This window comes from Cuculus canorus, chromosome 15 (assembly GCF_017976375.1).
Source record: "Cuculus canorus isolate bCucCan1 chromosome 15, bCucCan1.pri, whole genome shotgun sequence".
Taxonomy (NCBI): domain Eukaryota; kingdom Metazoa; phylum Chordata; class Aves; order Cuculiformes; family Cuculidae; genus Cuculus; species Cuculus canorus.
In genome coordinates this window covers 7,568,130-7,589,474 of record NC_071415.1, presented here as the reverse complement: position 1 = coordinate 7,589,474, position 21,345 = coordinate 7,568,130, and the positions used below count along the sequence as shown (strand labels likewise).

The window sequence follows — 21,345 nt, the reverse complement described above, 5'->3', positions numbered from 1 at the left end:
CACGCGTCTGCCCCGCTGGTTTGAGCGGGACAGCGACTCGGAGCCCTCGCGGGAGTCCTGGAACGGTTCGGGTGGAAGTGACCCTTTCCCCCGGGTCGCGTTAACCGGTCACGGAGTCACCGAAGCTGGAAGAGCGCTCTCCGCTCCTTCGGTCCAGCACCCTCTTTGAGCCTCGTTTGGGGTCTCGGGGGGCCGGCGCCCTCCGCCAGTCGCAGACTGTGCAATGCTTCAGAGTGGAATGTCTTGATTGAAGCTAAAGGACAGTTAGGTTTTGTCTAAGCAGTTGTGGGGTTTGAAAGTTAGACAGAAGGTCTCTCTGATCGCAGGTTTTCCTTAAAATGGTGGATTTTTAGACACTGTCCTTGCTTTGAAATCTGTAACATGTTGTGGGAGGAACGATTTGTGCTGAACAGCCGTCTCTTTGTCTGTAATCATGTCTGTTTGGAATCCTTGCTAATCTGAAAGGCGAGGCCAAGCAGAGAGCTGGAGCCAGCTCCAAATGAGCAAGAGTTTAGACTGCCGCAAAGTTTCATAACATTAAAATCTGACCTTGGAAAGTTAACAGAATATGCATGAGATTTCTGGGGAAATTTAACCACATACATATAAGAGTGAGATCTGTTCTGTCCTGGCCTTTGTCTTTCTGCACAGGATCAATGGAGATCATTCCCACCCAGGCCTGAGAAAGGACCCTCACTTTCTAAAACTCCAAAGCAAGTCTTAGACACTTTGATTTGCCAACATTTTCGGTACGACCAGGCCTGGACAATGTGAGGCAGTGATCTCCATTGATTATGTTGTGAGAAACACTTGTTCACTGGTAAAATATTGAAAAGGACAAAGTCTTCGAAGCAAAGGCAATAATGTTTTTATTTTACAATTCAGTGCTGAATCGGATGCCCTTCTAAAAAAGGCATGCCAGCTTACAAAAGCAGTGGGTAGATACACTAGTTTTAGACCAAGGGCCATGTAAGTCCCCAAAGAATTTTTTTTCCTGGGCTGCATCAAAAGAAGCGTGGCCAGCAGGGCAAGGGAAGTGATTCTGCCCCTCTATCCCTCCCTTGTGAGACCTCATCTAGAATATTGTGTCCAGTTCTGGAATCCTCAACATAAGAAGGAGATGGAGCTGTTGGAACAGGTCCAGAGGAGGCTACAAAAATGATGGGAGGGCTGCAGCACCTTCCCTACGAGGACAGGCTGAGAGAGTTGGGTATGTTCAGCTCAGAGGAGACCTTATTGTGACCTTCCAGTACCTGAAGGGCCTACAGGAAAGCTGGAGAGGGGCTATTCATAAAGGCTTGTGGTGATAGGACGAGGGGGAATGGGTATAAACTGGAGAGGGGCAGGTTTAGACTGGACATTAGGAAGAATTTCTTCACCATGAGAGTGGTGAGACACTGGCACAGGTTGCCCAGGGAAGCTGTGGCTGCCCCATCCCTGGAGGTGTTCAAGGCCAGGTTGGATGGGGCCTTGGGCAGCCTGAGCCAGTGGGATGTCCCTGCCTATGACAGGGGTTTGGAACTAGGTGATCTTTAAGGTCCCTTCCAACCCAAACTATTCTATCATTCTATGATTTTTTTAGGTTATCCAACCATGTCTGGAGATCCCTTCAGGTCCTCTTGACCTAAGACAACTACATATTAGAAGACAATTAAGCACATCAAGAAATTCTTGCACCTCTAAGAGAATGTTTATCCTTTCAGGTTATTTATCTACGTCTGGAGATTGTCTGCATATCACCTCTTGATATGAGACAGATTCATATGACAAGATAATTAAACAGTCAAAGCAGCCGCAGTAAAACTTAACAATTAATTCTCACAAGGCGCAGCCAGACGAGCTGGGACAGGATGGATTCCCTGCTATGGCCTGTGGGTAGATTATTCCAGGAATCTTACGCGAGATCTATTGCTCCCAAGGACTCACTTTAACGTTATCAGGAACTTCACAGCAGTCAGAACGGTTGTTCCCGCGCTGGGAGGGGAAGCCCCGCCTCTGCCCCGCCCCGCGCACTGCGATTGGCTAAGCGGGCGGCGCGGCGGTCACGTGGGCGGCGCTGCCGTGCAGTGATTGGCTGGACGGGCGTGGGCGGAGCAAAGGCTGAACGGATGCGGTGATTGGCTAAACACGAAGCGGGCGGAAGAGGATCTGTGGTCACGTGAGCGGCGCGGCGGGATGGTGCGGGCGCCGCGGGTGCGGTTCGGGCCCAGCCCTACAGGTACCCCCGGGCCCGGGGGCTCCGCCGCGCCGGGCAGCGCGAACCTAAGCTCGGGGCTCTGCGGGACCGGCCCCGGGACCGCCCCGCTCGTGTCCTGGGAGCACCGCACCCCGCCGCACGGCGACTCCCGGCCTCTTCGAGACTGAGCTTGGCGGGCGGGACCGGGGCTCGGTCCCGTAGCGAGGGCTCCGCGCCCTCCCCGGTGCCGTTACAGCTGCCCCGTGGCGGCCCCGCCGCCCGCCCTAACCCCCGCCCTCTCCCCGTTTCCCCGCCCTGTAGGGCTCCTGCACCTGGGCGGCCTCCGCACCGCCCTGTACAACTACCTGTTCGCCAGGAAACACCGCGGGGCCTTCGTCCTGCGGGTGGAGGACACGGACCAGGCCCGTGTGGTGCCGGGTGCCGCCGAGGACATCGAGGACCTGCTGGACTGGGCCGGTATGTGCGGCCACCGCCCGTGCTTACCGGGCAACGATTCTCCTGTAGAGATCGGCAGTGCCCGAAGAGAGAGGATTTGGTGTGACGGCGAGCTGTGCGGTGCTTTGGGTGGGGAGTGAGTTGCAGTGCAGTCATTCCTAACGCTGGAGTCAGGAGAGATACCCTGGGAGCATCTTACAGCAGGAATATTGGGTCCGTTGGTTTCTTTTGGCTGCATTGTCTGACACGCAAAAGGATCCGAGGTTGTGGAAGCGGCTCAAAGTGCAGCTCTAAGAAAGGGGCTATGGGGAGACATAGGTCAGAGCAGGTGGATCTCGCTATGAATTGATGCGGTGTTTGCATATGGAGCATTGGCTAAAGGGGATCTGGAGGTGTCAGCTTTTCTTCTGAATCTTCTGTGTCTTTTCGAGCTTAAGAGCTCAAAGTGAGGGTGGTTTTGGAATAAAGAATGGTGATAAACATGAAGCCAGGTCCCACTGATGCTGCCGTTAATAGGCAGGCAGGGCTGGAACTTTGCTGTCAGGTATTGAATTTGGAGCAAATAAAATAACTGGCTCTGGTCTCACTGTATTTTTGCGGTACAAGTGTCCTGTTATAGTCAGGACAGGTGCTGCTTTGGGTACACCACAGCACTGTGCTCTGAGCAGGGTATCGGCACTGCTCTGCTCTTTCCTGGGTTCTGGAGCTTTGTTCTGTGTGTTGCTTTGCACACCGTGTTGTTAATTCTGAAGATGCTGAGGGCTCTTTGGGGCTGAACCCAGGTGAATTAGACTCCTGTGCGAAACAGATGCTGTTCACTGCCCACCCTGGAGCAGAACCTGTCTTTGGGGGCTCTGGAGCCTCACTGTCTCCTCCACATCTGAGGATGGGAGGGTGGGTTCCACTGTGCCAGGCTCCCAAGTCCCACTGTGTTGATCTTTCAGGTATCCCCCCTGATGAGAGTCCTCGCCGCGGCGGCCCCTTTGGACCCTACCAGCAGTCCCACAGGCTTGAGCTTTACCAAAGCGCCAGCGCTGAGCTGTTGGAGAGGGGCGCAGCATATCGCTGCTTCTGCACCCCTCAGCGCCTGGAGCTGCTGAAGAAGGAGGCTCTGCGGAGCCAGCAGACCCCACGGTAGGGATTCTGTGACACTGGTGGTTCCCTCTGTGACGTGCCCTTGCAAAAACTTAGTGCACGGCAATAGGATCGAACCTCGCTGCCCACAGAGAGAGAGAAGCCAGCGTGGCCGTTAGAGGCCTGGGGGAGCAGCCTCTAGGGATGAGGTGGTTTGACTGGACACGTAGTGGGCAGGTTACAGCTAAAATTCAGGGACTAAGTTAGAGTTTTTGGCATGTGAAAGTGGCTGATGGAGTTGGCTGGTGTTGAACTGAGACCTTCGTTTTCCTTTCTTAAAGATATGACAACCGGTGTCGGCACCTGACACCTGCAGAAGTAGATGAGAAGCTGTCCCAGGGCCTTGACTGGGTCATCCGCTTCCGTCTGGAGAAGGGGGTGGAGCCCTTTCGGGACCTCGTCTATGGCTGGAACAAGCACGAAGTGGCTGACGTGGAAGGCGACCCTGTAATTCTCAAGGGGGACGGGTTCCCCACATACCACCTGGCGAACGTGGTGGACGACCACCACATGGGCATCAGCCACGTCCTGCGGGGCACTGAGTGGCTGACATCGACATCCAAGCACCTCCTTCTCTACAAAGCCTTTGGCTGGGACCCCCCTCAGTTTGGTCACCTCCCGCTGCTCCTGAACAGAGATGGGGCCAAGCTGTCGAAAAGGCAGGGGGACATCTCTCTGGGGCGATTTGCTCGGGACGGCTACTTGCCAGAGGCTCTGCTGGACATCATCACCAACTGTGGCTCTGGATTCGCAGGTAATAGCAGTGCAGGTTTGGTGGTTGCTAGGACGCCTCTGGATGCAGACTTTGGGGAGTGAGTGAGGGTTATTAAATAACTGAGAGCTCTGGCAGTGTTTGAAGGGATCAGGAGGTGGGCGGCATGCGACCAGACTGTCACCAAAATGCCACCAGGGCTCCCGCAGAGTTATGAAAGACTGGGCGGTCAGCTGCAGTGGTGGGAATCCTTCTTGCTCTGCAGCCAATTGAGTCTGATGCTTGATAAGTTCCCACGTAGGATAGCGTTCATCTCAAGTGAAAGAAAGTCCATGAACTTCTGGGAAAACTTGTATTCTGTGGTTAATAACAGCAGTGTCGTGTATTACGTCTGTCAAAACTTCTTGTTTTACTGGAAAGACCGTGAGGAGTTAAGTCAGTGGCTCTTGCTGTATGGGGATCACAAATTAACATGTTTCCGGAACTCTGCTTGGGAGTGACACCTTTCCTGGGCGGTGGAGCCTCCTGGCTGAGTGCTGCTGCTTTTTGGCTGGCTGACATGAGCGTTCCCCTACAGAGCTCAGCAGAATGGCCCAGGTCCCAGTTCCTCACCAGTTCAGTAGCAGAGCCTGCTCTCAGGGAGAGGGCGGCTTCCCATGTGTCCTACACATGTGGACACATGTCGTTCCCTGCCGGAGACTGAGTATATGTCATTCCCTCCTGGGTTGTTTTGCAGAGAAACAGATGGGGAGGACATTGGAGGAGCTGATCTTGCAGTTTGAAATAGGCAGAATTACAACTCATTCTGCCCTCCTGGATCTGGAAAAACTTCCGGAATTCAACAGGTATAAATGTCAGTGGTGACTTTAATCACCTGTACGTCAGTGAGCATTTGTCCTTAGCACTTGGCTTTGTCTGGCACTTCTATTTGTTGGATCAAGCAAGGTCCTGGTGCAGCAGCTTTTTGGCTGTGCTACAGCAACGTCTCTGCTCTTGCTGTTCTGGTCTCCTCTCCCATCCTGGGCTTGGACACTGGCCTGGAGCACTCTGTGAAAGCCTGGGCAGGTGCTGTGGAGCTGAGAGGATGCAGGGTCTTCAGTTTAGACCCAAAATAGCATCTGAAAAGAGGCAACACTTCCAGAGGGCACTGCTGGAAGCACACTTGTTTGCCACGGGGATGTTGTGCTGCTGAGTCACCATGACTTTTGTTTGCTGTGGTGCACTGGTGCTTAAGGCTTTCCTGTGGAGTGTCTGGGGCTTAGTGGTGCTTTTCTGATTGTTTTAATAGGTAAATGTTGTGAGGTTGGTGTGATGAGATCCAGTCTAACCAAAAGGAGTCCAAAAACAGCTTTCTTCTTTGTTACAGGATCCACCTCGCCCGTCACATTGAGCACGTGGGGCTGCGACAGAAGCTCATCAGAGAGCTGCAGTTGCTGGTGGAGCACGTCTATGGGGGTCAGCAAGTGGATCGAGAGGTTCTAGAAAAGGAGTATGTGGAGCGAGTCCTCCTGCTGAGAAAAGTAGGGGCAGTGGTAGCATCATGTCACTGTTTTGTGGGGGGTTTCTGGCTGAAGACTCGGCTGAGCCCGGGCGCTGCTCTGAGCCAAGCTCTGAGGCTCTGTGGACAGCAGCGAGCTCTCTCTGCCAGCTCAGGTGGCCGTGTGCGTGCCGACCGCTGAAATCCAGTGATAGAGGTAGCTGACCTGTACGAATGGGCGTAGTGAACGTCTTGGTGGCCTTTGCAGAGCTGTAAGCTCATCCATACCTTGCCAAGCCAGCAGAAGCAGCCTCCTTGCAGAGATGGATGAAGCTCTCCTGGCTGAACTGGTGGGTTTTGTGGTGCCTGGTCTTGCTTAAGTGGCAGACTGCTGGCTGTACAGGGGACAGAAGATCTTGTGACTCTTCCCAGTGCCAGGAGGGGTGAGCCCAGCCATTTCCCAGTCTGCCCCTGGGATGTTGCTTTGGTATCTGGGGAGTTCCTTGTGGAGAATAAAGCCATCTTTGTATGGGTGGGAAGAGCTCTGCCTGTTCCAGTGTGAAAGCTTCACTGTGGCAGCCGGACAGTGACTCGTGACTTCCCACTCTTGAAAGGTGGCATAGGAACGTTGTGAGCCACTTCCCTGGCCTAACTCTGAGTCAGCTTGCATGCGGCTCTGCAGCTGGGGACAGCCGTGGCCTGTTAGGTTGCTTCTGCATCTCTGCACATCCCAGCTGGTTATGGGTGTGAAAACTCAGCTGCTGAAATGTCAGCGACTGACATTTCCTGTGTGGTTTTGGTACGGAGTGCGAGGTGATGGTGTATCTGCACCCTCTGGAACTGTGTGTGAAGCCCCCACAGGATGTGTTTGCTCCCTCCAGCTGAAGTCTCAGCCTTGACAGCTTTGCTTTCTCTCTCCAGGGTCACATCAGCTTCCTGAAGAATCTGGTGTCATCTGATTATTCTTACTTATGGGTGAGGCCCTCGGTGTCCCGAGAGCAGCTACAAACAATTTCTGCCGAAGCAGATGAAATAGGAACACTGGTCCTAGGGTGAGTGGCTCTCCCCAGCTCAGCACGCACCTGCCTGCCTGTGATTTAAACTACATGTTTCTGAACAAGCTCTGCTCCTGGTTCTGGTGGAGTAAAGGTGTGGCTTTACCTCGGCAGCGGTATCAAGGTGAAGCAATACCACCCGATCACTTGGGAGTCATTGAAGTTGTTCCTGGGTGGGAGTTCCATGTTTTGTCCATCCGGTTGTAAGGACATCTTCTCTCCTGAAGGCTCATGACAAAGCCAGGAGCTGTTTTGAGTGTGGAGGAGTTGAACAAAGAGCTGAGAAGCCTGCAGGAGCAAACCAGAGAGACCAAGTACAGCAGCGTGATGAAGGTCTTGCGCTTGGCCCTCAGTGGGCAGCAGGTAAGAAATACAGGTTCTGAGACTGCAACCTTAATTTTTGTTTGTAGAACAGCAGTTTTCTCTCTGCTAGCAAGATACTGGGATTTGGGTGTCTTGCAAGGACTGACCTCAGTTCCTGTTATGAGCAAAAGTATGGATACACAGCAATTCGGGGAGAAAGCGTTGACAGAGTTTCAGAAGGGCTGAAGTTGTCAAAGCACAAATACACTGGTCACAAATCTGAGGTTAGAAGATCCTCTGGAACAGCTGTAGGGAATGTGGGCAAGGTTGTAGGTTTTGGGCAAAACTGGGATTTTAGGTGCAATCTGCTTTTCTGAAGTTCAAACCAAAGTTTTACAGAAGTTCTTCAAAGCCTAATCCTGGCTTCGGCCCTGGCATCAGTCCTGGGCAGTCTGGCCATTCTTAGCATATACTTCAGGAGGAAAAAAACCCAAAGCCTTGTTTTGAGATGGCTCAGCAACCGGTGCCCCTTGGTCTGGCAGCGATCTGATTGTGAATCGCTATCATTTCCACCATGGTGATGCATAAACATGTGCTGAAAGAGTAAGTTTTGTTTGTACAGTGACTTCTTCTGTGTTTCCAGCATGGACCAAGCGTTGCCGAGATGATGGTGACTCTGGGACCCAAAGAAGTGTGTGGACGAATACGCAAAGCGCTATCTGGCTGACATGAAATAGAAACGACACCCACAGCCAGGCCACAGACTTGAACAGCATAGGCAGTGCGGGGACTTGTCCTAGAGCTGAGGTTTTTGATCTCAGCGTGGTTGTCTGTGATCAGATGAGCTGGGCGTTAAAGCAGGCGGGTGTTGCTGTGGTGTTTCCAGGTCTGGATGTATCTGCACTAAACATGAGCCACTTTGACTGGGAGAGGAGCCAAACACAGATCTGGGGCTGTCCTGCTTCCGTCTCGTGCAAACAGCCTTGTTTCCAGGTTGGAAGAAAGAGAGTTCTATCAGCTTTTAAATTCAGATCGTGTGGACAGACAGTAACGCTGTTTCTGATGCCAGCATGGTTCATATCAAGTGATCGGTCTTCTTTAGGAGAGAGCTTTGCAATCGGGGTACCTGCAGCTACGACTGCACAGGTCCCCAGCGAATAATACTGTGCAGAGGGTTTTTTTTATATAAATAAAACTGTATATATAATATATTATGTATATTATAGCTGCCTTGCTGTCGTGCCAGGCTGAGTGAGGTGCTCAGAGAAGGGGGACTCTCCTCCCTGTCTACAGTGTCACGCGCATGGTTCTGCTAAAAATATCCCTGCCCAGGAGATTGTGGTGGTATTTCCTCTTTCGAGTGAAGACCTTTTAATTATTAAATTAACGTGGTGACTTTTGATTCTGTTCTCACCAATCCGGGCTCACTCTGCACACTAGTAGGGGGAGGAGCAGTCGGAGAGGCGGGAGGTTTTACTCGGCCAACCCATGCCCACAGTGTATGCTTCCACGCCACGAGAACTTGCGTGGACTTTCCACAGGGGCAAGAAACGTGTGCACAGAACGACAGTGGGTGTATCTGCTTCCTGCTTTGAGGTGGGGCGGAGCGGAGCCGGAGTCCATGGCTGCTGCTGGGGAACTGGAGCGGTGGCTCAGTGAGTTGGGCTGGGAGCCAGGGGCCAGGGCTGGCTTTGCTGCTAGCCCTGTCTGGGTGGGCACCGGAGCAGCTTCAGCTCCATGGGGAAGGCTCCATCTCCACAGAGCTCCTTCAGGGGGATGTTTTTGGGTGCTGTCTTAACCTGCTGGATCTCCTGCTTCCCATCCCTCCTCCATCCTCAGCCCAACTCTTGCTGCTGCTGTTTGTGTACTGGGCTGGGGAGCAGACGCAGCTGAAAAAGACTCCCATTTATTTAGAATTTTGGGATGGGCACTCGTGCAGCCCTGTTGCAAAAGGCTGAACCTCGTTCCAGCACAGCAAGGTTTGCAGCCTGGTCCGGGGAAAGCTGCACATAAAAGCTTTTTAGCAGTTTCTCCTGCTCTGTGCTAAAAGAACATTATGTGGTTGCTGCTTTCAACACCTCTGGTCGTGCCCAACTTTGATTCCTCAAGAGTGTGCGCTCAGACTGTTTTTAGGCAGGTTTTAGTGGCAGCTCTTTCCTGCTCGTCCTGTGTCTCCCGTTTCTGCCTCTCACCAAAAGCCCGAAGCAGCTGGCAGCAGCGAGGGCTGAGTCGCTTCCTGCCTCGCGTTGGTCACTTGCATGCCTCACACTGAGGCTGGGTTTGCTTTTCTGTTTCTTTTTCTCCCCTGTGTAAGATAAAGCCACGGACCCAAATATCCCTGAGGAAAACTGGGAATGCATCCAGCAGTTCTGTGACCAGGTGAATGCTGACATAGAAGGGTAAGACAGACAGACGGCTCTTTGTGTGCAACTGTCTCTGAGCTGCTCCCACGGCTGTCGGAGGGAATGGGACCTATGAGCCTGGAGAGACAGTCAGGAATGCTCTCTGGCTCTGCTGCTCTGGAGAGAACCTGTACGGGAATGGGTGTATAAGCTGTAGAGACATGTATCCCGATGTGGCGGAGGCCGACGTCCAGGCACAGGCTCTGACATCCAGTGCTGCAGCCTGTGGGGCACAGGTCCTGCCCTAGTGCCCTTGGCAGCCTCCTGGGAGCTGGGGCCAGGATCCCAGCTTTAGGTTCTGCAGGAATTCTTGCGTGAGCTCAGCGTCCACTTTTCCTTTCAGAGAGGTGGAAGACCCTGCTGGGAACTCCCTGCCTTCCAGCGGTCAGTCTGCTCTGTGGGAAGGAGCAAGAACTAGTCATTTCCTAATGACTTGTCAAAGCTTAGCGATCATCTTGTTCCTTAGCGCAGAGGTCTGAGCTCTGGCATGGGCACAGGAGCTGCCAGCAGCCCAGGACAACGGATGGAATCTCCTGTGGCTGTGCAGAGCCAGCTCTGTCTCCCTGTGCCTGCCCGGAGAGAACCCCTGCCTCTCCCGTCTGGCTCACTCCATGGGAACGGCTGCTGGACACGGCTGGAGCAGAGCAGCGGGCTCACACAAGCTGCTTCGGTTCACATCTGACCCCTCGTGTGCGCAGCCCCTGGCTGGGGAGGGTCCTGGGGCAGCAGGGCAGGGGGCCATCAGCTGCTCTGCTCTGCACCATTTGTTTCTCCTGGGAACTTGTGCGCTGTCTGACTTGCTTCTGCTACTCCCCAGCCCATTGCTCGCACCGAGGCTTCTGGCACATAAAATCCAGTCGCCGCAGGAGGTGGAAGCTCTCCACGCTCTCACAGTAAGTGCTTTCATCCACATGCAGAGGCAGCAGTAACTTGGAGATAGAGTTTGGAGGTAGAGGCAGTACAGACATTTCTTCTTCTCTTAGATGTCTCTCCCTTTCTTTTTCTCTTAGATCTCTCACCCTTTTAACTTTGCATTGCATGAGGAGACCAGGCTATAACGGGGGGTGGGGGGAGTTGCTGCTGTTCCTTCCCCTGTCCTGCCAGGGTGTTTTTGGTGGTGTGCATCTCTTGGCTTCTGGTCCCACAACAGGGTCAGCAGCCCAAAACTTATTGGTGATGGGTAGAACAGAGCAGGTGGTCTCTAACATGCTGCTTTAGGCTGGATGCAGGAAAATTACCTCTTCTTGCTGCACAGCTTTCTTACGATCTTGTATTCGTGACTGCAGTGCCAGAAAGTTCTTGGATTTTTATTATAACGGCAAAGTCCCGTGCGTTCCGTTTCTGTTCGGCACTGCTTTGTTTTCTGCAGGTGCTGGAGACCTGCGTGAACAACTGCGGAGAAAGATTTCACAGGGAAATAGCAAAATTCAGGTTCCTGAATGAGCTGATTAAAGTGCTTTCCGCGAAGGTGGGTGGTGGGGGTTACACTGGTCATTGCAGGTTGCCCTGTTTATTTCACCCTGGGTATGAAAACTTAGAATTAATCTCATGTAGAAGTAGAGCAGAATCCGTTCTGTGCCTCCAAGTGCAAGGACTGGATATGAATCTCCTGTAAAATCTGGTTTTATTCTATCGAAGTGAGTGCTCGTAGGTAACAGGGAGAGAAACCAGAGAAGCCTCCAGATACTGAAAAAAAGACAGCAATTTCATTTCTCATTTGGTTTAGTTTTCATCTGTCCGGGGCTGGGTGGGGTTGGTGGTGTCATTTCCATTGATGGCAGTGAAGGGCAGTGTTTAACGTCAGGCACAGAACTGTTCTCTCTAAAATAAATCAGCTTACTTTTGGTTTTGGATTCAATAACTGATCGGAGATGTTCTGAAATGATTTCATTTCGATTGTCATGTAATATCTGTGTGATTACCATATGCTCAAGAGCATTCCTGGTTCTCAGAGCCAAGCAGCTCAGGGCGCACGGACCACACTGAATGAAGTACCAGAACCCATTTGTTACTCGTCCCTGCCACAAACAGCCTCGGGCAAGAGCCGTGTCTGGCTTTAATTCTTTGGGTTTAGTCTCCTTTGTCTCACTTTACTTTTCTGGTTTGTTTTCTTTCCAGTACTATGGGACCTGGTCTTCAGAAAAAGTCAAGTCCAGAGTGACAGAAGTGATATTCAGTTGGACAGTTTGGTTTCCTCAGGAAGTTAAAATCCGGGATGCTTATCAGATGCTGAAGAAACAAGGTTTAGTTCTGTTATTTCAGTTTCCTGGCTAGTGTTCCAGTGATACAGTTTCAACCACAGCTATCTGCCTTCTGCACTCCGTGACTCAGCCTTTTCATGGCATGTTCTGTTTGAGGAGGAAAGGGCAAAGGCTGCTCTTCCAGGGCTGCCTGAGCACTAAAAGTCGTGTGTCCCTCTTTAATGAGATTTACCAAACAGCTTCATTGAGTCGTGATCGGGCTGGCTTTGTGGCTAGGGGAGATTTTAGCAGTGAGCTCAGCAGGTCTGAGTTTTGTTTTACACGCTGAATATCTCACATGGCCTGTGCTCAGCTCAAGGGAGAAAGGGAAGGCTTTTGTCTGGGTCTGTGCTAAGGCAGCTTCTTGCTTCTCCAATTCCTTTGGTAAAGTCCTGGGGAGGAGCAGAGGAATTAGGTACACGTTCGGATGCACCATTGAGCTTTGGTGATTTAACAGCTCAGGAATCACTGAACAAATGTTGTTGCCCATTCCAGGGATTGTAAAAGAAGATCCTAAAGTGCCAGAAGACAAAATTTTACCTCCCCCTTCTCCAAGACCTCAGAATTCAATATTTGATAGAGATGAAGAGAAATCCAAGGTAAACCTCAGGGTTTTTGTGCCTAACCCCTGCTTTGTGTTGAGGAGGAGACAGGCTTGGTCTTATCTGGGGGTTTTTTGCTGTTTCAGACAGACGATCTAATCTGATCGCCTTCTATGACAAAGTGCCCCGCCTATGGATGAGGGAAAGGCTGTGGATGTGGTCTTCTTAGACTTCAGTAAAGCCTTTGACACAGTTTCTCACAGCATTCTGCTTGGGAAGCTGTCAGCTTCTGGCCTGGACAGGCGCACACCCTCCTGGGTGGAAAACTGGTTGGATGGCCGGGCCCAGAGAGTGGTGGTCAATGGAGTTAACTCCAGCTGGAGGCCAGTTACAAGTGGTGCCCCCAAGGCTCAGTGCTGGGTCCAGCCCTGTTCAGTGTCTTTATCAATGACCTGGATGAGGGGATCGAATGCACCCTAAGTAAGTTTGTGGACGACACTAAGCTGGGTGGAAATGTTGATCTTCTGGAGGGTAGGGAGGCTCTTTAAAGGCATCTGAACAGGCTGGACCAATGGCATGAGGTTTAACAAGGCCAAATGCCGGGTCCTGCACTTGGGGCATAACAACCCTGTGCAGCTACAGACCAGGGGAAGAGTGGCTAAAAAGCTGCACGGAGGAGAAGGACCTTGGGGTGTTGGTTGAGAGCCGACTGAACATGAGCCAGCAGTGTGCCTAGGTGGCCAAGAAGGCCAATGGCATCTTGGCTTGTATCAGAAACGGTGTGACCAGCAGGTCCAGGGAGGTTATTCTGCCCCTGTACTCGGCACTGGTGAGACCACACCTCAAATACTGTGTTCAGTTCTGGGCCCTTCGCTACAAGAAGGATGTTGAGGCTCTGGACCGTGTCCAGAGAAGAGCAACGAAGCTGGTGAGGGGGCTGGAGAACAAGTCTGACGAGGAGCGGCTGAGAGAGCTGGGGTTGTTTAGCCTGGAGAAGAGGAGGCTGAGGGGAGACCTTATTGCTCTCTACAACTACCTGAAAGGAGGTTGTGGAGAGGAGGGAGCTGGGCTCTCTCCCAAGTGACAGGGGACAGGACAAGGGGGAATGACCTCAAGCTCCGCCAGGGGAGGTTCAGGCTGGACATCAGGAAAAAAATTTTCATGGAAAGGGTCATGGGGCCCTGGCAGAGGCTGCCCAGGGAGTGGGTGGAGTCACCATCCCTGGAGGTATTGAAAAGATGGGTAGATGAGGTGCTCAGGGACATGATTTAGTGGTTGATAGGAATGGTTGGACTCGATCCTAGAGGTCTTTTCCAACCTAGTGATTCTATGATTCTATGATCCTCAGGCTAACGCTAACCCTTCTGGCTGGACAACAGCTTGAGAATCCTTTGATGCTTTGTCAGAACATTTTGCTTAGTAAAAAGGGAAACTTTTACTGAAATATATGTTTTTCTATTAAACTTTCCTGAGGGAAGGTTTCTCCAGGCCCTATGGGAGTTCTGCAGAGCCAGAGTTCCTGGCAGTTCCTGTTCCCAAGCAGTGTGTGCAGCCAGCTGGCAGAGGCAGCAGTATAATCCAGATTAGGTTATTGGACAGGAGCACACCTGTTCCCAGGGTTACAGAAGCTGTTAGGACACGAGGTGTCTCAATATCTGTCCCCCCTGTGATGTGTGCCTGGAGACCACTGCTCACTGCTGCCTAATGCTCTCCTCCAACAGCTCCTAGCAAGGCTTTTAAAGAGCAACCACTCTGAAGACCTGCAGGCTGCCAACCGTTTGATCAAGAGCATGATTAAAGAGGTGGGCGCGGGCAGGAGCTGGCAGCTCCTTGGCTCGGAAGCTGCGTTTGTAGGCGGGAGGGGACTTGGCAACTGCCCTGAGCGGGGCAGGGGATTTCTGTCTTCACCCTTGACAGGGAGGGTGGCGGTGAGTCTGTACCCGTGCTGTCTGCTGCCTCCTCTCGCTGCAGCTCGATGTCAGGAGGAAGCAGCTCCAGAGCGACCCAGCCAAGCGCACGCATGGGCTGTATGAGCCTAATCATCATTTACTTTGATTTCGTTTTGCGTCAAAGGAACAAGAGAAATCAGCGAAGGCATCCAGAAGAGAGAGCACCATCAGTGAGGTTTCTGAGAACATTATGCGTATGAATGAGTTACTGGAAAACTACCAGAGACAAGAATTATCCAGAGCTGACCAGGAGACACTACAGGTAAGAGGTTCTTTTGTCTGGCAAAGGCTGGGAGGGCCCAGGGCAACAGGATACACAGGGCAGCACGGTGCCCTCAGCTTCTGCCAGAGAAAGAGCGTTACCACTGCGGAAAGAGTTTCCAATGTATTTGATGAATAACGGTCCCGTGCACCCATATAATGCAAGATGGAATGGAACCAGCTCCTGCTATGATGAGTTTTGTCTGGTTTATCTGCTTTTCTCATGGTATCTTATGGGGAAATGGCTCTTTCTTCAAGAGTGGGAAGGTTCTTCCTCCAGCCCACAGGAATCCCCTTACATGGTGCGGTGGCATGATGAGATCTGATCAGAGCAGCTCAAACCTGTGGGTTCTTCAGCCTGCACTACAGTTTCTGTAGCAGCTCCTGGTCTGCTGCTGCTCATAAGAATCGGGGAATTAAGGAAACATTTGATGTCACTCATATTGCTGTCAGGATAGCTTTATGGTCTTCAAGTACCTGAAACTCCACTAGGATACCTACCAGACTCTCAAATTAAATGACACTTTAGACAACTGAATTTTTGTGGGTAAGAATTTCTCCCATATCCACAGACTCTGTTTCAACGCTGTGAGAAGCTCAGGCCACTGCTCTTTCGCATTGCCAGTGAGACAGTTGATGATGATGAAGCTCTAGGTAAGAGACAACACTGCCCTTGGGTTTCTTTGAGGTTAAGTCCACCTTCCTTTGCTTTGACAAGAAGAGTATGCCCTTCCTCTGAAGGGCAACACTTAGGCACTTGCTGCCCTGCTGGCAAAGCTTTCCACGTGCACCTTTAAGCCTCTGGCTCCTCTCCAAGGAAACTATAAATTTTCCCTTGCAGCCCAAAGTTAAGCAGTGAATCCAGCTTCCTCTGGCCAAGGAATTTTTCAGAGTTTGGGGAGTTTTGGTGTTTAGCGAACTGAGGGCTTTTGAAATCGTCTCTTTGCGGAGGTGAAGTTCTCCCTGTCTGTCAACACAATGGAGAATATGTTTTGGATCTCTTCAGGAACACATTGAGGAGGGCACGTGAGCAGAACCCCTGAATTCCACAGTTGTGAAATTTAGCTGTTCCTGGAGGATTGCATTTCACAGTCCTGTCCTTAAGCATTGGCATCCTGACTGAAGGGGTGCTTTGCTGAACAGCCATCTTAAACAGCAGGCACAGGAGCTCAGCTGTGCCTCAAACACTTCATTCACACTCATGTGTGCCAGGGCTCTCCAGCTGTGGAATGCTGGATCAGAGACTCGAGTGCACTCGGAAAACTTGCAGAGAGCAGCAAAGTGCATAAGAGATGGGATCGGATTTCAAAGTGATCTTGATAAATGAAATGGAGGCTGAAATAGGGAGATGGATGTGCAAAATGCTGCAATTCAGACGTGGAATGAAAAACTGCTCAGGATCTTAAAGCAGGTTGCCCCACTTGCCTTTGCCTGAGGCACATCCTGAGCTATTCTGTACCTTCCTCGGGAGCAGTTTGTGGTGTGCTGTGGGACTGACCCTGGTGTTAGAGCATCAGTGTTTTGTTTCTCCTTGTTTCCCAGCTGCGTTACTGCAGGCCAATGACCGGCTCACCCAGGCACTTGGACGGTACCGGCAGGTTGTAGCCAGCCATGAAAACCATAGTGGAGGAGGTTCAGCCACCAGCTCCACTGATGCAACAGGTAAAGAACATCCTGCAGCATCCCATGACAGTGCTGCTCCTGGATGTCATGGATGAGGGGAGTACTACTTGGAGAATATGTGGAGAAAATCCTGTAGTAGAGAGCACTGTAATGTAACGATCATGTGCATATGGCTGATAGAAAATATCCCTCAAGTTCTTCACCCCTGAGTCCTTTCAGGCATGCCGGTACCCATAAATTCGCAGTTCCTCTCAGTAGGTTTCTCTTTAGCTTTTCCTGCTGTTCCCAAAGCGCGGCAGCCAGCCCCAAGGCGCATGAAGAGCTACACACTGATCGACTTCTCTGAGCTGGAGATGACACCCCAGGTCCCTACAGACCAATCTGCAGATGTAATCACCACCTCCCGGCACAGCAGCACAACCTCTGCCTGTCTGCTCGAGGAGGAGTTTGGGTCACTAGGTTTGTATGTGCGATTCAATATGATGCTACCCTCATTATCAGGGTGCATGGCATTTAATGAAGACAGGAGAACTTTGACTTTAATATCAGCCCTAAGATAAAGGGGACTCTTTTAACCATGGGAAGTGTCATAAGTTTTCAAGAATGTAGTTTCTGTAATGGTTTTGGACCTCTCCTCCAAACTGCTGTTAGACAGCAAAGGAAGAAGTGCAATGGGGAGGCGTTCTTTATCAAGGAGTGCTGGGATAGGACGAGGGGGAACAGTTTTCAGGTGAAAGAGGGGAGATCGAGATGAGATCTCAGGAAGAAATGTTTTGCTGTGAGGGTGGGGAGGCCCTGGCCCAGGTTGCCCAGAGCAGTGGTGGGTGCCCCATCCCTGAGGGTGTTCCAGGCCAGGTTGGATGGGGCTTGGAGCCCCTGATCCAGTGGGAGGTGTCCCTGCCCATGGCAGGAGTTTAGAACTGGATGGGCTTTGACATCCCTTCCAATCCAAACCATTCCACGATTCTATAAACCTGTGGAAGCTCCTTGTTTTCTGTAATTGATCTGTGGCATTTTGGCATCTTTCTTAGGTCTCAGCAACTCTCCTGTTGTGCAGAGCCCACCAGCCAGTTTTGGCTCAGCAGAGGTGAGTGATCCTCAGATACTCTAGTCCATAAGGCACAAAAGACAAAAATCAGATGTGATTCCTGATTTAGCTTCCTCTGGCAGCCTTTTTTTACACCACTCTGTTCTGAAGGGGAACTGGAATCCTCCTACTTTGCAATTAATTTCCCAGTTACGATTTGCAACCAGATAACTCGCATTAAATTCTGCTTTAAGCAGTGTTATTAGAAATGAGGTTCTTTCCAGTGCAACTGGTCTGACTTTTGCTGATACTCCATACCATGAACCAGAAGCACCTTATTTTTCAGCCTGGTGTATGCAATGGTAATGGTGTGACTGGAAGTGCTGCTCAAACACCGGGACCACAGGAGGACTGGGAAGATGGCTCTTCAGAGGACGAATTTCAGGCCCTGGCTGATCAGCTCTCCCCACCGAGCAAGACCAGGCAATTATCCTCATAAGCATAATGTGGTCTGACTATGGGGGTGAGGAATACTGTTTTACAGTAGTGATGTTCAGGAACGCTGTTCGACTACACCTGTAAGACGGGCCAACCACCGTTACCAGCAATTTCCAGCTTCCCGCATTGTCTTTGAGCTGGAGCTTGTTTAACCTCACTGAGCAGAGCTCTGGAGAGCCTGTGTCTGGGAGAGCGGGCTTCCAAAGCCTGAAACAGTTTCATGTTAGTAACAGAAATGCTGAAACAGCAGCTTCTTCCATAGCAAACAGAGGAAGTTTTTTATTTTCGCAAGAGCTCAGAGAGTGTAAGCTGGTTCTTTCTTTATACCTAAGTGGGGTGAGGGATTGGGAGCACAAGGTGGACACGGCAGAAGGTGGTAGGTACAATGTATTCTCCCCAGTTAACACAAGCTTTCTACACACTTTTCTTTCCAGGGATTTATCACTGATGAAGCTGCCCTTTCCAGATCTTCCACGTAGCTCAATGGCAGAAACTTCCTTGTCCAGCCTAGGCCACGAGCTGAAGCCTGCTGCCTCTTTGCATCCAAGTCCCCAGGATGCTTCTCTAGAAAACCTATTTGTCCCCTTAACTTCAATTACACTGAGTAAGTGCAATGATTCCTGTGCCCGAGAACTGCTTACTAGAGCTCTTCTGTGACTTGTACAGAGGAGCAAGCCAAAGCAGCTTCACGCCGTGCATGTTGGCTGAAGAAAAGCAATGACTATTTTATGGAGAACCTAATGTGTCTGAGAATTTGAGCAAGCACTAGGGATTTTACCATGGCTCTAGGACCTTTAATCAAGCTTCATGCAGTTCTTTTCCAGAGGCTTAGAAAGATATTTTTGTGGGGGAGTTATCCCACTTCCCAAAGCAAAGCTGTTCTTTCCAGCTCTGCTTTTCCATTCAACACTGTACAGCCCAGTCCAGTGGTGATAAGAGGCTAAACCTGTGTGTTCCAAAGAACTACACTTCGCCTTTCCCATCGTATCTCTGTTGGATTCATACCCAGCACCTCTAGCTGGCTGTTGAAATCTGAGCTGCTGCATCTCCAGTTTAGACATCCAGATTCCTTTCTGTGCCTTAGAGGCAAAATGTAAATCACAGACAGGCACTGTACGCTGCTTGGTCTGGAGTTTGCTAGAGGAAGTTTGTATGTGTGTTCCCTTTTTGCCGCTCCTTGCCCCGTCTTCACTCTTCTGCCCTCAGAAAGCAGAGAAATCCATGCTTTGTTTCTGATTCTCCTTTTGTCTCCAGCAGGCAGTATCTGTCCACTCACTGTGTACGACAGGAATGGCTTCAAGGCTATGATCCACTTCTCCAGAGACCCAGCTCCTGGATGGCCAGATGTGCTGGTGATGGTTCTTTCCATGCTGAGCACGTCAGCTCAACCAATTAAGGACATCGTGTTCCAGGCTGCAGTCCCAAAGGTGAGAAGCCTGTGGTGAGTAGAAGAGAGTGGGACTATTCAGAAACGTCCTAAGGAGAAGGGTTGCCGTGTCCTGCTTAGGATTTGCCTTGCTCACAGGAAAACTGCATGGCTCCTTCTCTCCAAATGGTGACCCTGTTGTGTGGCAGTGCCTGTGCCCGCTGCCTGTCCCACAGGGTGTGTCCCCAGTCTTGAGACAGCCAGGCAGGGCTCCAGACCTGCTGCTTTAGCCTCCTGGGCGAGGCACTCGTTCTGCCTGTGCATATGCAGCGTGGGATTGTCCATTTGGGAAGATCTGCCTCTAGATGCAGGCTGTGGAAAGGCATGCTTTTCATTAAATGACAGCACCTGTCTTTAACGAGCCCTGTAACGCTCCCAGCGTGGACCAAAACCTGTTGCTTTTGTTTTCTCTTTCAGACCATGAAAATAAAGTTACAGCCAGCATCTGGCACTAAGCTGCCAGCCTTCAGCCCCCTCCTCCCCCCTGCAGTGGTGTCCCAGGTCCTGCTTCTTGCCAATCCACTCAAGGTCTGGTGGAGTGCTCGGAATGTCACTGCAGTGGGAGGGCTATTTGTGGGAAAGATGGGGACAGTAGTATTAGTGGGGAGATGCAGGGGAGACACAGAGCACTCTGGGCTGTGCTGGGAAGACATTTTTCCCACTGAAGCAGCTTTCCAGAGCTACAATGTGAAGGATCAAATGGGCCTGCATAGTTCTGCTTCAGCCTGCCTGCAGAAGCTTCTCCTGGCAGGCACGGAGCAGATGTTTGTATCTAATGGAACATGGGGCCACACAAGGCACAAGTGATGGGTGGCAGTTCAGTGGCTTTGGTCAGTAATTACGAGACCAACAATTCAGTATGGAATTCTCTGTCACTGGCAAGGTTGGCCAGGCCTGGGTGGCCAAGCATGCCCTTGGGTGGCTTGCACAGGTCTCCCAGTCATTCTATGTATGTTATGAAGATCCAGGTCTTGTTCTGTGCAGAGCTGCTGCATGGATGAAGCGTTCTTCTCTCCTTTCAGAGGGTAACTCACTGCAGCAAGGCTGGGAGGGATGAGGCTGGAGAGGGCCCAGGAATCTGCAGTGATGTGCCCCTCTTTCCGTTCTTTTCTCTTGCAGGTTCCTATCCGACTCAGATACAAACTGGCGTTCACGCAAGGCACACAGCCCTTCAGCGAGGTGGGAGAGGTGACTGGCTTCCCACAAGCAGAGCTCTAGGGCAGTAGCTGAAGCTCAGCAGGCTTGGACATTGCCATATTGCCTTGGTGGTGGATGCGGAGGGACTGCGTGCCAGCAATCCCTGGACTCTGTGATGGCTCATTCCAACGGGATCCACCATCTCCTTTCTTTTGGTTTCTGTGCAGGTGTCTGGTAGCAGGAGCATCCACTGGCTCCTGCAGGTGACCCTGCTCTACTGGAGACTGCTGTAGAGCCCCGCAGCCTTAACAGTTCTTCCTTAAGCATCTTTCCTGCTGCTTCCTGGGACAGTTTTCTCTCTTTGCCATTTGTTTTTCAATTAAAAAAAAAAAAAGGCAGACCTATATCCACAGCCAGCTCTCCTGACAGACTGTCCAGGGACTCTGCTTCCATTAGGGCTGCTGAGCAGGGAAAGAGATGAGGAAAGGTGGGAGTTGGGTGATACGGACTCTGTGGATAGAATCATTATAGAATCATTAAAGGGTTTGTGTCTGAAGGGACCTCAAAGCCCATCCAGTCCCACCCCCTGCCATGGGCAGAGACACCTCCCACTGGATCAGGGGCTCCAAGCTCCATCCAAGCTGTCCTTGAACACCTCCAGGGATGGGGCAGCCACCACTGCTCTGGGCAACCTGGGCCAGGGCCTCCGCACCCTCACAGCAAAACAGTTCTCATCTCAATCTCCCCTCTTTCAGCTGAAAACCCTTCCCCCTCATCCCATCCCTGCCCTCCCTGATCAACAGCCCCCTCCCCAGCTTTCCTGGAGCTCATCAGTACTGGAAGCTGCTCTAAGGTCTTCCTACAGCCTTCTCTTCTCCAGGCTGAACAACCTCAAATCTCCGAGCCTTTCCTTGTATGGGAGGTGCT

At 51.4% G+C, this 21,345-nt stretch overlaps 2 protein-coding genes across 3 annotated transcripts; both read left to right on the top strand.

The window, feature by feature from the left end:
• Window positions 1–2,106: 2,106 nt before the first annotated feature.
• Window positions 2,107–8,634, top strand: EARS2 (glutamyl-tRNA synthetase 2, mitochondrial). 2 transcript variants are annotated; one of them, XM_009567484.2, is made up of 9 exons: window positions 2,107–2,218; window positions 2,498–2,653; window positions 3,577–3,766; window positions 4,048–4,520; window positions 5,215–5,323; window positions 5,845–5,998; window positions 6,877–7,007; window positions 7,238–7,373; window positions 7,957–8,634. In XM_009567484.2, the coding sequence occupies exons 1-9, from the start codon at window positions 2,176–2,178 to the stop codon at window positions 8,038–8,040; spliced, it is 1,476 nt and encodes a 491-aa protein (XP_009565779.2). In that variant the 5' UTR covers window positions 2,107–2,175; the 3' UTR covers window positions 8,041–8,634. The 2 variants fall into 2 exon arrangements, with proteins under 2 accessions (XP_009565779.2, XP_053936717.1); XM_054080742.1 differs by lacking the exon at window positions 2,498–2,653 and having other exon boundaries at window positions 2,149–2,218.
• A 127-nt stretch (window positions 8,635–8,761) lies between these two features.
• On the top strand, window positions 8,762–20,908 carry GGA2 (golgi associated, gamma adaptin ear containing, ARF binding protein 2). The gene is made up of 17 exons (XM_054080745.1): window positions 8,762–8,968; window positions 9,628–9,712; window positions 10,533–10,608; window positions 11,085–11,183; window positions 11,834–11,957; window positions 12,451–12,554; window positions 14,219–14,299; window positions 14,571–14,708; window positions 15,280–15,361; window positions 16,250–16,369; window positions 16,622–16,789; window positions 17,362–17,417; window positions 17,704–17,845; window positions 18,283–18,459; window positions 19,113–19,282; window positions 19,699–19,809; window positions 20,401–20,908. The coding sequence occupies exons 1-17, from the start codon at window positions 8,815–8,817 to the stop codon at window positions 20,497–20,499; spliced, it is 1,986 nt and encodes a 661-aa protein (XP_053936720.1). The 5' UTR covers window positions 8,762–8,814; the 3' UTR covers window positions 20,500–20,908.
• The last annotated feature ends 437 nt before the right edge of the window (window positions 20,909–21,345 follow it).